This window comes from Aspergillus japonicus (assembly GCF_003184785.1).
Source record: "Aspergillus japonicus CBS 114.51 unplaced genomic scaffold BO86scaffold_18, whole genome shotgun sequence".
Classification (NCBI taxonomy): Eukaryota; Fungi; Ascomycota; class Eurotiomycetes; order Eurotiales; family Aspergillaceae; genus Aspergillus; species Aspergillus japonicus.
In genome coordinates, this window is record NW_020291655.1 from 361,162 (window position 1) to 375,933 (window position 14,772).

The window sequence follows — 14,772 nt, forward strand, 5'->3', positions numbered from 1 at the left end:
GAGCAAGCAAGCAAGCAAGAGAGGGAGGAGAGCTGGCCATTTTCTGACTCCAGGAACACCTTTTGAGTTTCTACATTACATACATGCATTGTCAAGGGATGAGCTAGAATTGATGTGTCTTCTACAATTTATTTTTTCCTTGTGTTTCTTTCAATTTTAATTGCATTTAATCTTTTTTTATTTAAGTGAAGTGACAGTTAAGCTGGCCTCAAAATGAAAATGCGGCAATTCAACTTTCCTTCTTCTCCTCCTCCGCCTTCCCTTTTCTCTCCTCCCTCATCTTCGTCTCTCTGTCTTCTCCTCTCCTTATCTCTCCTTCTTATCCATCATATCATTCTCCCTCATTCCCTCATCCCTCTTGCCTCTTCATTTCAGCTTCAAGCTCTTCCTCCCAGACTCAGGTATGTCCTCTATGCTTAGTACCCTTGTAACGTGTGACTACTTGATACTAACGACTGTGCGACATACCTCTAGCATGCTCCTCTTGCTGCACCTCCCACCGTTTCTTCTCCCATGAAGCCGCGCGTCATCTCCCTCTTCTCTCAACCCCGCCGTAACGAACGCCTTGCCGTTGCTCAATCATTTCACTCTTATTCACCCATAGCGAGTCGATTTACACAATACAACCCATCATGTCGTTGATCGACAAGGGCCTCGCCTCGCCTCTCCCCGTCCACGATGTCCCTCTTCACGACCTTGAATCATCCTCCAGAGCCGCCGATCGTCGTTTCTCGTCGATGAGCAGCAGCTTCAGCACCAACAATCATAATCATAATGATAGCTTCCAGGAGTATCTCAGCCACTTGCTGGACATGGCGGAAGCTTTCTGTACCAAAGTGGCCATAGTAATCACCCCAAGTTACCTACAACAATACGTCGGAGGAACGCCCCGACCGGCTGCTAAACCACACGCCATCGCGGCCCTGGACGGACTGCGCGGCTGGGCCTGTCTGCTCGTTTTCAATTTCCACTTCCTCTTCACTTACACCTGGAAAGTCGCAATGGGCTGGGGATTCAATGGGGAGAATTTCGCGCTCTGGCAGTTGCCTATAGTACATATGCTCGTCTCTGGTCATATCATGGTGGCCATCTTCTTTGTTATCTCCGGCTACGTCCTCTCCTACAAGCCGCTCAAGCTGATTCGCAGTCGCGCCTGGGAACAGACATTTACTACGCTCGCCTCGGCTACATTTCGACGGGCCTTGCGCCTTTATATCCCGTCATTTGTGGGCATCACTCTTGTCTTTCTGGCCGTGCGCTTGGGAGCCTTCCACCCGTCCCGGCGCGTCCTGGTTGAGGGCCACACGATCCTGGGCACTAATGAGCAGCATCCACCCATCATGCGCTCCTTCACCAAGCAGTTCTGGGATGGCTACTCGACACTCGCACAACTAATGGACCCCTTCAACTGGTCTCTTTACTACAACAATTACAACCCGCATCTGTGGACCATTCCTGTCGAATTCCGCAGCTCCATCGTCCTTTTCCTCACTATCTTGGGCACCTCGCGCCTCGCGACTCCCATTCGGATCAGTCTCGTCAGCGGTCTCATCTGGTTTTGCATGCGCTTCGGTCGCTGGGATGTCGTGCTTTTCCTGTCTGGCATGCTCCTCGCAGAAGCTGATCTCATTCACGGCACATGGGAACAACTTCCGATCCCTGCCGGCACATCCTCGAGTACGACCACGACGGCAACCATCGACGACGATCCCAAACCTCAACTCCGCCGCTTTCTTCCTGCCAAATCTCATTCCTACCACTACCCTGTTCTCTCCCGCCTCTCCACCCGCCGGATCCCTTATCGCAATATCTGGTTTGCCCTCTTCATCATCGGCCTCTACCTGGGCTCCACCCCGAATACCGGCTACAAATGGACCCCGTTCTACAAGTGGACCTGGAAAGTCACTCCCAAAACCTACCCCGAACCCCACCGCTTCCCGCAAACCATTGGCGCCATCCTCATCGTCGCCAGCATCAACCACTCCCCGGAGATCCAACGCCTCTTCACCAACCGCCTCTCCCAGTATCTCGGCCAGATCTCCTTCGCCTTTTACATCGTGCACGGCCCCATCCTTCACGGGCTGGGGTACGCCCTCATGCCCCGGCTGTGGGCCATCACCGGCCGGGAGACGAACTTCCAGGCCGGACTCGCGTACCTCCTCGGGTGGATGATCTGTTTGCCCATCGCCCTATGGGCAGGAGACCTGTTCTGGCGGGCGGTAGATATCCCCAGTGTGAGATTTGCACGGTGGGTGGAGGAGAAGGTCATTGTCAAGGGGCCTGTATCTGTGTCCAGGCCTGCACCCGTGAGCAGTGGCGAGCGACGGGATTGATTCCCTTCCCCTCTGTCTACTGCCGCAGCCGCTGCTTATTTACGACTATCTAGTACTGAATGTATTACCTGCTGGGATTTCAGGTTAGCGGGCGTCACTTCATGTTAATCTCACTGGATCAGTCACGGGTTTGGCTGTACATAATTTAGAGTCTCAATTCTATTCTGGGTCTATCATTTGTTTCCTTTGTAAAGTGCATGTGGGAACGCACGTCAATGTTGAGAATGGAAATTTATTCTGTTCAAAACGAGTATACCCAGCAGGTTATGGTCTTAACTAGATCTCAACACATCTAAAAAGAAAGGAAAAAGGGATTGTTCGTTCATTCATTTACTCGTACCATGCCATATACCAAAGATCGCCTACGCGGGTCAAGTCTCCCTGCGCGCTATATGGGGCTTCCGTTGCCACGGGACGTCATCTCAATCATGCCTGTCCCAGAGCCCATCCCATCCCGAATAAGACCCGTACCAAAATCATAACATCAAGGGGGTAAGTCATAGTCTGAAAACAGAAAAGGACAAACAAAATCACATGCACATGACGATCTGTCAAAAGTCTAGCCGATGTATGAAGCTATTCACAGAGCGACTCCCCAGAGGCCTCGCCCGCCACAAACCCCGAGCCAGTCGCGTGGATGTCCGGCTGGCGTGGTCCCGCCCTGCGGCGACCAGCTGATGTTTGATACCTCGTAATCACACTGCCAGGCAGCTGCCGGGCCGCGCTCGCTCGTGGGCGTCGCGGTCGGGGCTCCCGGTGGGTGTGCGCCCGGCGGCACAGGGGCTGCGTTGTGTTGATTGATCAAGTCCCAAAGCAGGACGAAGCAGTCATCTGCGCCCGAGGCGAGCACGCCGCGACGATTGGGGGACCATTCCACGGAGTTGATGGAGGAGGCGTGTCCCTTCAGCTCCAGCAGAGCTTGTCCCGGCTGGCGCACATCGAGCACCCTTACGACGTTTGAGTCTTGCGAGAACGTCGCCAAAAGGTGCGAGTCATGGGGAGAGGCTGCAGTAGTGAGTACGTATGTCAAATGTGATACATTTAGAGGCTCACATACCTGCAATGCGTAGTAGAGGTGGTGGCCATGCTGACTGTGCAGGCGCGGAAGGGCTGCCATTCCCGGGACTCATCACTGAGAAGATCGTTGTGAATAAGGCAAACTTCGTGACTGCGGGTATGATAGGGATGCCTTACATTTCTCATTCTTCTCGGTGGGCTCATAGATGATGGTACTGTGCTCCAAACTGCGAAGATCGAACATGCGGACGCTACCATCGGCACCGCAACTGACAAAGACATCGACGCTGTTGGCGCAGAACCGTACGTCGTACACCTCCTTATCGTGCGCAATCAGTTGCGTCTTGGCGGTAAGTGTGGGAATGTCCCAAATTGTGCACGTGGTATCGATGCTGGATGTGATTATGAGGCTTGGAGAAATGGTATTCCAGTCCAGAGATGTGATTGGCGCGGTGTGCTCCGGAGACTTTGAGTTCGACAGCAAAGCCAAGGGTTGCAGCTTCGCGGTCGGTGCGCTTTGATTGCTTGACCGTGTGATCGTGTTCGAAGCCGGCACTGGTTGCGAAGCAGGCAGCGACCATAACCGGAGATGGTCGCCAGACGTTGCCAGTAAGTCTGTGGATTGTTTCTGTGAAGAAGGCGGCTCCCACAGAATCCGAGTCACAGGATATGAATGGGTGGCTTCCGCAGTTTTGACATACTCCAGCTTAATGTCTCCAGCCGCCGCATCTGGTGTATCCGGGTCGGGAGCGGTCCAGTGGGTGTCAACAATTTGGATCTGCGCTCAGATTAGTACCATTGCTCATCCCGAAAGGGAAACCAACATCATACATAGTTGTGATTATCTTCCAAGTAACTTCCCATGGCGATCTTTCCGCCGAAGGAGCCAGAATTGCCGGGTACCGGCCACTTGCACCAGTCCACTGCGTATATGGGCCACGGGGCGATATAGTTACTGTTGGTAGGCACCTGGTTCTCGCTATTATTGATTGACATCATTCCCGATGTCATCATCGTGTCGCTCAACAAGTCACCGGTTGGTCGGATATCAGCAAGGCCCAAGGGGGAGTATTTGGCTCCCAACGGAGTCTGTGGCGGGTAGCCAGCACCCGGCGACGAGCCCGGCTGTTTGTATTTTGGCTGATCAAAGCCTGCCGGGCTGGATCTTGAATGTCCGTGAGAATTGACCATGCTAGAACGCGGGTTTGTCGACTGTTGCACTGCGGACTGCGGCTGTTGCGGTTGCTGTGGTTGTTGCGGCTGTGATGACGGTGCTGCGGGAGGCTGCATGGGGGTCGCCAACTGAGGGAGAGTTGGAAGCACTGAGGGGGCTGTGTTCATGGACACTGCTGGTGGACGGTTGGAGTTGCCTGGCTGCAGTGCTCCCGGTAGATGACCACCAGCAGCGTTGTTGCCGCCTCCAAATTGACCAGGCTGTGAGCCGGATGGATGCACATTGATTGAAGGAACGTGGTTTTCGGCGCCCGACACGAAGTCTTGGGACATGGACTGTCGCTGCAGATTGGGGGCACCGGACGGGATATGCAGCTCCTCCGGGCGCCCGTACGTTGTGGCCCGGCGAGGGTCGAAGGGTTGGGTCGGATTCGACATGACAGCGTGGAACTCGAATAGTTCGAACCGTATTGTACCCTAGCCACGCGAATGAGCTCAATTGAAGCTCCACCTGAGCAGAAGTTCTGGTGTGGACGGTTGTGGACAGCGTTTATCAGGTTGCGAAGATTAGCTGGGGAGGGGGGAAATGGAGGGCGCTAGGAGCTCCGACTGTACCAGAGACAGTGCACGCTCTAGGTCATGTCAGAAGGGGACAACAACGTGAACAAATTCACAAAGACATTCTGAAGCTTGAAGTGACTCAGAATAAATGTCTGAATAGACCGAACAGGTCTGAAACGAATGAATAAGAGCAGTTGAAGCGACGGAGAAGAAGGGAAGGAGTTGGGAGCGAGAGAGAGAGATAGAGAGACCACAGGGAAGTCACGGGGAATCTCGTGCAGGCTGAGTCAGCCCAATCGCGGGGAAATCCATCTTCGGCCATCTTTTATTGTTATTTCTTGCCGGAATACTACTTACTGAGTACTTCATTTGATAATCAGCAGAAACGTCCGACTGCCATCGGGTCGTCTGTGGCTCTGGGTCTGCTGTCAGTTTGGGTTCTGATTCACCTGTTATCCTCCAGCTATCCTATCGATAATTGCAATTGCTACAGGCAACCATTACTGACAGTCATTCCCCCGCATATCAGTACAATATGGCTTCCGAACCGACCTCGGCCCTGCTGTTGCTGCCACCTCCGCCAGCGGCCGAATTTGACCACATCAAGTCTGCATACGAGGCTATTCTGTCTACTGTCTGCTCTATCCTTCATCTCAAGCTAGACGGGTCCGACCGCGTGGCTACTCTCGATGTTGCACTTGCCCTACCAGGCTTGCTCGCCCCGTCCTGTCGACCCCGCACCAGAGCGTTTGCAAGCCTGCAGTCGATCCTTGAAGGCATATACCGTTTGATTGGGGTTGTATGTATCGAACATAAGATCGAGTTGGATATGCCTGGAGGTATCGATGCACGGGTCATACTCCTCGACCATGATGTGGCTCGGAGCCCGGCAAGCATCCCAGCAGTTCCGCGCGATGGCCCGATCATCGACCTGCGGACTCTGGCTAGGTCAGGGCGACCATGGAAGTCAATTTACTACCCTGATAATCAGATAGGACAGGATCTGGCCGCAGGCTTCAGTAGCTTTTATTCTCCGGTGGCAGACTCTGAACTTTCCGACTCTAGTTCATTACATGCCATCCCAGACGCACCTCACTGGACTCCATCAGAATCTCTTGTGACCCTAGGCGATCTCCGCGAAGCCACGTCGCCCTACACAGTCGCTGTAGGGGGCACGTTCGACCACTTTCACATTGGACACAAACTATTACTGACCGCGACAGCACTTGTCCTACAGCCCGTGGAGGATGCTGATGCGGGGAGAGAACGAGTCCTCGTCGTGGGAGTGACCGGCGATGAGTTGTTGGTAAAGAAGAAGTATCCAGAATTCTTGGAAAGCTGGGAAGAACGCAGTTTTAGCACGGGTGCCTTCTTGACTGCCATCATGAATTTCCGCCCTTCCGGAACCAGTCGACCTCAGGTTGAAAAGGCCCTGGCGCCGGGTCCCAATGGAAAGTACATCCTGATGAAATTACGGCCCGATCTAGTTTTCAAGTTGGTGGAGATAAAGGATCCATTTGGTCCTACCATCACTGATGAGAGCATTGGTGCCCTTGTGGTCTCCAAGGAGACTCGGTCGGGCGGCGCTGCTGTCAATGATGCACGGACGAAGAAAGGATGGGCGCCGTTGGCTGTTTTCGAGGTCGATGTCCTGCATACGACAGAGGTGCCTCCCGACGACGCGGAGGACTTTGCATCCAAGATAAGCAGCACGGATATCAGGCGGCGGCGGATGGAGAAAGCATTGCAATGAACGATTGGTGCGAAAGTTCCCGAGATGCGCGATCTCGATGCGGGAAATTAGTGGTGATCTGAGCCAATCGTCCGTGCTGGTGGAGAGCGGACAAAGCAAAGGTCTGTTCGACAACAACGATGATGAGGTCTAGATGGCCATCGCAGAGGACGATTGGACAACACGAGATCTGATGTATCTCCAACTATCTATCTAGTCCTAGTCCAGACTGGAGCTCGACAGATCCAGATAGATGGTGGAGGACAAGTGGGCGTGGAAGGGCCCTTAGCTTTTCTCCTTTCCTTGGTGGTGTAATTTCTAGACCGTCTCGACCCCATGTACTGTATATAGCGTTGTTTGATCCTGTGCGCTTTCTCCTCCTTCTTTCTCTCTGATCTAGTCTTTATTTCTTTGTTTTCCTGGACTTACCTGGCTGGCGACGCCAACACAGACCGAAGGAAACGAGACAGCGGCAACCAACCAGCGGATGATTGCAGTGTTTGGGCTTGCGCCTGGGCTCGGGGACTACTGGACTACGGCGTTTTAAGTGCTGCTTAAGTGCCGGTGATCCTTTTTTCCCCTCTTCCTTCTTCACCAACTACTGCAAAGAGTCGAACAGGTTAACAACCCACGCGATGAAGCTACTAGGTACTACACACTACTGCTAGTCGACCCGAACGGGCAATGCGATTGTTGGCCAATCTCTCAACCTCAGATCCACTACTTTTCTTCACCTGTGCATCTTGACAAGCAACCCTCAACCATCCATATCTCCCTCCCCCCTTCTCCACCGCATCAACCGTTCCCCTCTCCTCTCCCCCTGGTCTATCTATAATCTTCCGCGACGTGGTCAAGCCGCAGGGACGATGAAGGCTTGCAACGACTGGCCGCCATGAACTGCCATCACTTCCAAGCGGGGTTCCCTTGCATCTGGGCGTCTGCACGTATTTGACTTGTTGTCGCATCAGTATACTCCCTTCCGTCGTCCCTTCTCTGCCAATCCTTCTCCTCCTCAACCAGCTTTCCTGCAGGTTCGCGCTGGATAACCGCATGCTCTTTCGATCATGTGACCCCCGGTATACGCTCCCCCCCGGTCGGCCATCATCGAGTCGTCTGATCCCGCCCGGGGCTTCTGCAGGCCCTGACATCGATAATGACCACCCGGTGTGCTCGAGGAAATGAGCTTGCGGTGGAACGCTGTCAATTTTTGGTCAGACACGTTCAACCTGCTGCTGCTGCACGCGCGTTGGCTGTGGCCCGCCGTCATCTTTTGCAGATGACAGAGAAGAAGAGAGAGAGAGAGTGTGTGTGTGTGTGTCTGTGTGCCTCCAACTAGAAGAGGGGATGTATCACTTTCGTCCTCCTCTTTCGTCACTCTCTTGTTTTTTCCTTCTTCAAGGATTTTTCATCCTTATTTCTTTTTCTTTCCCAAACATTAAATTTCGCTGCTGTCATCCGTCTTTTCTCGTTCTTTTTGCTTATTTTATCTACGACGCTTCTTTTGCTCTTTTAAAACGATCATCGCCCCCTTTACATCTCCTTAATCTCGTTGAATATCCGACACCGCAGTGCCCCTCAATTTGCGACCTACGCTCCAGACTTGACTTGGGATTCCATGTTGGTGCGAGTGGCCCAGGCAGCCGAACACGCTGCTGCTTCGCTGTGCGACAAACATGGACCAACCGCGGCATTTTGACGACTTGGCGGACGAGCTCATTCAGGACATCCTTTCGTTTCTTCTGGGCTTCGAATATCTCTCCCTTGAAGCCTCCCCCACGACTTCGCACGGTTCCACGACTTCACTGAATGCCCGATCCCCCCACGTATACGGTGAGAAGTCGGAGTTGGACCGGTTCCGACTCGTCTGCCGAAGGTTCATGCGCATCGGCACACCGCAGAAATTCCCTCGCTTTGTGCTGCGGTTCTCGTCGGATGGATTCCGGAGGCTAGAGGAACTTTTGAGCATGCAGCTAGCCTGCCATGTTAGAAATTTCACGTACATGGTGCGACCCTTCTACCAAGGAAGCGGTACCGTCTCTGAAGACCCGTCATCGTTGAGTGCCGGGAAAAGCTGATAACGGTCTAGGTTGGCCCAATGTACTAGAGATGGTTGATACAGACAATTTTCCCCTCTCTTCGACCCATCGACGTCGCCTTCACGACCAGAAGCGAATCGTCGAGGCGAGTCACGATTTGTTATTATTGCGCCGCGCGATCGGAGCATTCACATCCCTGCAGCAGGTCAAGTTGCTGCGATTGCAGGATGAGGCGGACGAGCAAATGCTGGATTGGATTCACGAACACTCATTGGGCGGAACAAATCGACTGGACTGGGAGCCAGCGTGTACCAGAGCCGTCACCAACTTGAGCATCGCGCTCTTGGAGTCGAGTTGTGACGCGGTTAGATTCGTGGGACCACAGATCAGCCCAGAGGCGACTGTGAAACTATTACAAGCCCCTTCAACCAGTCTGGCCGCATTGGGCGCTCGATTGACGAGCCTAGACGTCACCTTCTCCTCCACTCTGGACCTCTCCACGCGCATGGACACCTTATCCAACGTCTTCTATGATTTTTTCCTGGCCGCCAAAAACCTCACCGCGATCCACCTGGGCTTTCCGGCCCACGCGCCGCTCGACCTGCCGCTCGAACACATCTTCCACCGTCTGCAATGGAAGCGCCTCCGCACGCTGAGCATCCAAGGCTGGCGCCTGGGCGCCGACGAGCTGATGGCGCTCATCCGCCGCCACCGGCGACCGTTGCGCGATCTCCGGCTCGCCGGCATCTACCTCCGCCCGGGCGGACGCTGGCGCGACATCCTCGTGCTGCTGCACGACGAGATGGACCACCTCGAGCGCCTCGATCTCCGGGAGGTCGACTACACGAACCACTTCGACGCCTACGCCCACGGCCACCACAACCACAACCATCATGCACCCACCGCCCCCAACGGCACCGGCACCGGCACCGGTGCGGGTGGTGGCGGCTCCCACACGCCGCCGCCAACCCTCGCCATCGTCGTGCAGCCCACACCCCATTCCCCCTCGCGCGACGCCGTCCTGAACGTGGATTCCCTGTCGTTCGCGCCGCGCGGCAGCACGCGGCGCTCCTTCGACCGCGCCACCCTGGAGCAGCTGCGCACCTACACCCCCGAGGATCTGGGCGACACGGGCGTCCGCGTGCGCCCGGACCAGTGGTTATTCTGGAAGGCGTGGGTGCTGTCCAGTGCACGAAGTAACGTCCACCCGAGGGGTTGAGGGTAAGAACGTCTTCTCTATGGTTTGTTCATGAACGAGATCTGTCTTTGCATCTATCTTCCTTCAATTTCCTTCTGTGTTTTGCAGTTGTATGTTTACGGCGTAGAATGGAAGATGTGATTCGTGGCTCAGATTTCGATTCTGTCAATGTTGCGGAAATTTGGGTGCTTCTGCTTGCGGCGGCACCTACCGTACGTACGATTGGATGCTACAGTGCCTAGATAGTCACAGTTGATTCCTGAGGCCATCGGCCATTTCCGGAACAACGACCTGCATCCCACCCAAGACCGTGGACTTATTAGGTACAGTCTAGTACATCTTCACAACGCATCCATGCCACTCATGGAAACCAACCCACCTGGCCCATTATGGTAGAATCCTCCCCTCAATCCTTTACTCAAGCCATCCACCCACCCAAACCACAAAACGGAACGAAAATAAGTAGTAGTCCAAAAGAGATGTGTCATGCATCGTTCATCATTACTATCTACCAACCTTCCTTCCGGCCCCCAAATTATCCAGTCCAAGTGAAGTTAGATACAATATATACTCGAATATGGAAAACGCACGCACTTTCTCTCTCTCCCGCTCTCTTAGAATGAAGATCTTTCAAATGAGAAAAAAACAATTCCCGCAAACCCCAATGCTGAAGGCCTACTCTTACTAATACTACTACTCCACTCCATTTCCATTCAAGCTCACCGCCGCACTACCCGGTTTCACCCCGTTACTGCCGTTGGGCGTGGGGTTGGCCGTGCGCTCCCGCAGCCGGCGGCCCTCCATCAGCCCTCGGAGACCCCGCTTCTGCAGGCCGATGACGCTGCTGAGGTCGCCGGTCCAGATCTCACGCTCGGGCCGGAGCTCGGCGTCCGTGTTGCGGCGGTGATGCGACGAGGAGCGGGCGCGGCCGGCGGATTCGCCGCCGCCGTATTCTGAGTCGGACTGGTCGAAGCTGGTGTTCGTCGAGGCCGAGGCCGAGGTGGCGGTGCTGGCGTTGCTGATCGAGTCTTCGCGGTCTCGTTCGCGCTCGAGCTCCACCTCCCGTTCGCGTTCCCGCTCGCGTTCCCGCTCACGCGCGCGCTCGCGGTCGCTGTGGCGTTGGCGGCGGCTGAAGATGTTGGTGTTGATGCGGAGGGGGATGCCGCGCGAGGTGGAGGGGGCCCCGACGCCGCTGGCGCTGCTGGCCGTCGAGAGGGCGGCCGACGCGGTGGTGCCGTGTTCTGTGTCGGACGAGTCGGAGGTGAGGTTGCTTTGGGCTGCTGAGGAGGGTTGCGTGGTGGCGGTGGTGTTGGTGGTCGTGGTGGTCAGGGCAGAGGGATCTTGCGCGGCGGCGGTCGCGGCCGCGTGGGCGCCGTTGAGGGTTTCCAAAGTGCCACCAAGCCCGCTGGCGAACCCGGTCCCACGGCCTCCTCCCGCGGCCATGGCGGCCGCGTTGAAGACGGCCGCGGCGTTGCGGCCGTCGAGCATTTGGTGGAGGCGTTCGACGGTGGCTTCGAGGAGGCCGTCGACCTGATAAGGGCGGGCAAGTTGGAGGAGGGAGCAGAGAATCTGTGGGGTGCAGAGAGAGGAGCCCACCGCGGGCAAGGAGGATGTGTAGAAATAGTAGACGAGGACTTGGAGGGTGAGGTAGGTGTGCGGTAGGTAGAGTACACGGGGACGAGCGGTAGGCGATAGAGAATGCGCAGAGGGTATCTCGAGGTTCGCTAGTAATGATTTAGAGGTGACGGAGCGGTTACTGACAAGCGTGCTGGCGTTGGAATAGTTGCTGTTCTGGCCGATCGAGGGGGTGATGGTAATGCTTGAGTTGCGGCTGGGATACATGGCAACCGCAGGACGAAGAGTAGCAGAGTCAGAGAGTCCCCCGTCGCAGGATTCGCGGAGTATTTGAATAAAGTAGGGACCCCATCGGCGTGTCAGGATGCGCGAGTTGACGGGGATCCGTTCCCCTCCCACCGCCTGGAGCTCCATATCTGCCATTTCAGGTAGCGAGTGGGCGAGACGGCCTAGTTCGTCTGAGGCTGCAGAGAACGGTCGTCCTCCAGAGGTCAATTTGGTGAGCTTCGACTGGAGAGAAGCCGGTACAGACGGCGCACTGTAGGAAACGTAGCCCGAGGTAGGCGCAGTCCGGCACGCATTGTTGTAGAGACCGAAAGCCTCCAATTCTACCATGCACACGTGTGAGAAGTTGATACGCCGGTGATTGTAATCTTCCACCAGGCTGCGTTTTCGGTGGCCCAGAATTACAAAAGTGTTCCTTCTCGACCACAAGACTCCACGGTTCCAGCTACCCTGACCGAAGACCGAGCCGCCAGCATCAATTCGACCCCAAGTAAGGGTCTTCAAGTCCAGTGCCCAGAGGGCATATTCCTGCTTCGAGGAAGTCAAATAGGTACCACTGACAACGAAATGACCGTTAATGACGCCTCCGTTGGGGAACCTCAACCCCGGGGGCGAGGCCTGACTTTGCATGGGTTTCTCGACCAAGCGACCGTCCGGCAAGCGTACTTGAAGCTCCAACTTGACATCCAGAAAGTTGTAATTAGAGTAAATAAGCATAGGGCATCCCTCGGCCTGGGAGTCCTCAATAGGCGCCTGTGCATCTCGATCCTCGGCCGCCGAGCCGATCTCCGAGACACTCATGCCCAGCAAGGGAGCAACCACGCTGCGGTAAGCACCACAGCTGCGGCCAAGCGTGCTGGTGCTCATCCACTTCAAACTCCGAAGGTTGAAGACACTGATCTGCTCGATATAATGGTTGGAACTATCTTGTCCCCCGACCACGACCATCTCAGCACCCCCAAAACCATCAATATCCACTCCGATCGTGCCCTGGTGCGGATTCGAAGACGCCGGGTTATGGTGTATAGCCGAAAGAGGTGCGGTGGCTGAAGTGAAATGGGCGCTGGAGGGCAGAATCGTCGCACAGTGTGCATAGCGACCCTGGGGGGAATCGATGGCCGGGACGCGGGTCCAGGTCCGGGTGGGCACGTCAAAGATGTGGATATCTGACATGACCACGACTTCCGGTTGAGCATCCTGACCCCCCACTCCCCCGCTCGCGGCAGCAGGGTCCTTGGACACATTGAGAGCAGGCGACATACCGCCGTAGCAGACGAGTTTATGGTCCCCCAGGGCGCAGACACTGTGAAAATACCGCGGGCGGGGGATATCGCCGGTCGCCTCGATCTTGGTCCAGTGACGCCGGATCAAGTCCAGCTCGTATATGTCCGACGTCAGCTGCGGACGACTCTTGGAGAGCACCCGGCCTCCGAACACGTATAGCTTATCGCCCAGGATGGTTGTCGTTGCGCCCACGAGAGGGTGCGGCTCTCTGCCGGTGGTCCGACGGACATTGCATACCAGACCTGACAGGTTGATCGGACCACCGGAGTTGGAGGATTGCGGCTGCTGTTGGGTTTGCTGAAGTCGAGGCGAGATTCCCGTCGCAGATGGGTCGTCTCTGCCTGTATCCAAGAAGCCCAGGCTCGACTGGCTTCGGGACATCATCTTGAGGGTATTTCCGAGGTCTGTTTACCTTCAACCCGCAGGAAAGATGAGTGGGCGCCTTGTAATCGAGGAAACCGCTCGGTAGAACTTTGTCGCTATCGTGACTCTTTGCGCGTACGTATCGTAGGAGAAAGTGCCGCCCGCTTGTAGTACCCAGGGTCAGGAATTGCTTTTCCGGGGATGGGCGTTTAAGGAGAGGAAGGGAAAGGGTCGAAACGATCGAGGATCATCACAGTCATAAAAGAGGGTTAGACGCCACCCTTGCGTGCCACAGCAGCACAGACCTAGAAAGAAATTTTGACAGCAACGTTGGTGGAAAAGCGGTCGGGTGATCTTCGACGTCTAAATGGGACTGGGGGGGGTGGAGGGGACAGGCGGGCGGAAAGTCGACTCGATCGGTATCGGTGACTACTGTCCCCGCTGCGGAGGAGAACGGAACCAGATAGTTCAGTTGTTTCCTTATCAATAAGATAGACAATCCTTGTGACGGTGTAACAAATGCTGCGATATCCACCACAGCCTCAGCCCAAATGATTGTTCGAATTGATGGGGGAAGAAATAGAAGGAGTGGGAGTGCGAGAAGCGACCCTCTGGAGTAAAAAAGGCGGGTGGGGAAAAAAGGGAAAGGAGAAGGAAAAGGAAAAGGAGGAGAAGGATGGAGTCCAGGAAGGAAGGCGGTCTGTCGAACAAACTACGGTCCAGGCACGATAGAAGACCGACACCAGGAAAGTCAATTGCCTTTGTACTATGAGTATCATCATCATCATCATCATCACAAATGTCATTTACAGAGTTCGGATGAATGGGTCCTTGGATTCCCACACCCACACCCTCAACACATACTCACCACCAGTCCACTACGTACCACGCAGCCACCTGTCCTCCAATGCGGCTCAGCTCAGCGGTTGGCTGCCGGTGCAGTGGTTACTCAAACAATCCCCATCAATACGAACTACTGGCCCCCATATCAAATACATAAAAGAATCCTAGACAATAGCAACATTTGGCGTACTGTCAGCTGCTTCTAACCTCAGAAACAAGCCCCTCTCACCCATATGAGGTGAAGTGAGCTATGCAGGATGACTTAGCAACGATTTACTGTTGTTATCGCCACCCGGATGGACCCAGACGGCCAACCATGGCTCCAATCCTCCCCTCCGACTGTGTGCGGGGACTGGCAGCTCGTCCCAGTAA

General features: G+C 55.1%; 5 protein-coding genes across 5 annotated transcripts; 3 read left to right on the plus strand and 2 right to left on the minus strand.

Moving 5' to 3' along the window:
• The first annotated feature begins 266 nt into the window (after positions 1–266).
• Positions 267–2,508, plus strand: BO86DRAFT_360661 (acyltransferase family protein). The gene is made up of 2 exons (XM_025669827.1): positions 267–401; positions 475–2,508. Exon 2 carries the CDS (start codon positions 633–635, stop codon positions 2,331–2,333), a length of 1,701 nt encoding a protein of 566 aa, XP_025528669.1. The 5' UTR covers positions 267–401; positions 475–632; the 3' UTR covers positions 2,334–2,508.
• A 119-nt stretch (positions 2,509–2,627) lies between these two features.
• BO86DRAFT_337244 (WD repeat protein) lies at positions 2,628–5,298 on the minus strand. Its single transcript, XM_025668945.1, has 4 exons — positions 4,182–5,298; positions 3,528–4,128; positions 3,391–3,465; positions 2,628–3,338 (listed from the first exon to the last, which is right to left on the minus strand). Exons 1-4 carry the CDS (start codon positions 4,959–4,961, stop codon positions 2,914–2,916), a joined length of 1,881 nt encoding a protein of 626 aa, XP_025528670.1. The 5' UTR covers positions 4,962–5,298; the 3' UTR covers positions 2,628–2,913.
• Positions 5,299–5,439: 141 nt separating this feature from the next.
• BO86DRAFT_68189 (putative pantetheine-phosphate adenylyltransferase) lies at positions 5,440–7,149 on the plus strand. The gene has a single exon (XM_025677566.1). It carries the CDS (start codon positions 5,620–5,622, stop codon positions 6,835–6,837), a length of 1,218 nt encoding a protein of 405 aa, XP_025528671.1. The 5' UTR covers positions 5,440–5,619; the 3' UTR covers positions 6,838–7,149.
• A 1,078-nt stretch (positions 7,150–8,227) lies between these two features.
• BO86DRAFT_68191 (F-box domain protein) lies at positions 8,228–10,255 on the plus strand. The gene is made up of 2 exons (XM_025677567.1): positions 8,228–8,844; positions 8,903–10,255. Exons 1-2 carry the CDS (start codon positions 8,490–8,492, stop codon positions 10,069–10,071), a joined length of 1,524 nt encoding a protein of 507 aa, XP_025528672.1. The 5' UTR covers positions 8,228–8,489; the 3' UTR covers positions 10,072–10,255.
• A 282-nt stretch (positions 10,256–10,537) lies between these two features.
• On the minus strand, positions 10,538–13,929 carry BO86DRAFT_388608 (putative regulatory protein Ral2). Its single transcript, XM_025671896.1, has one exon. The coding sequence runs from the start codon at positions 13,576–13,578 to the stop codon at positions 10,744–10,746; it is 2,835 nt and encodes a 944-aa protein (XP_025528673.1). The 5' UTR covers positions 13,579–13,929; the 3' UTR covers positions 10,538–10,743.
• Positions 13,930–14,772: the final 843 nt, after the last annotated feature.

Excerpts from the sequence above, each read along its gene's own strand:
- BO86DRAFT_388608 (XM_025671896.1), bottom strand. The coding sequence starts at position 13,578 with ATGATGTCCCGAAGCCAGTCGAGCCTGGGCTTCTTGGATACAGGCAGA.
- BO86DRAFT_337244 (XM_025668945.1), bottom strand. The coding sequence starts at position 4,961 with ATGTCGAATCCGACCCAACCCTTCGACCCTCGCCGGGCCACAACGTAC. Across the intron at positions 3,466-3,527 it reads CACCGAGAAGAATGAGAAAT|TGATGAGTCCCGGGAATGGC; the intron begins GTAAGGCATCCC and ends CGATCTTCTCAG. Across the intron at positions 3,339-3,390 it reads ACCTCTACTACGCATTGCAG|CCTCTCCCCATGACTCGCAC; the intron begins GTATGTGAGCCT and ends TCACTACTGCAG.
- BO86DRAFT_360661 (XM_025669827.1), top strand. The coding sequence starts at position 633 with ATGTCGTTGATCGACAAGGGCCTCGCCTCGCCTCTCCCCGTCCACGAT.
- BO86DRAFT_68191 (XM_025677567.1), top strand. The coding sequence starts at position 8,490 with ATGGACCAACCGCGGCATTTTGACGACTTGGCGGACGAGCTCATTCAG. Across the intron at positions 8,845-8,902 it reads ACCCTTCTACCAAGGAAGCG|GTTGGCCCAATGTACTAGAG; the intron begins GTACCGTCTCTG and ends ATAACGGTCTAG.
- BO86DRAFT_68189 (XM_025677566.1), top strand. The coding sequence starts at position 5,620 with ATGGCTTCCGAACCGACCTCGGCCCTGCTGTTGCTGCCACCTCCGCCA.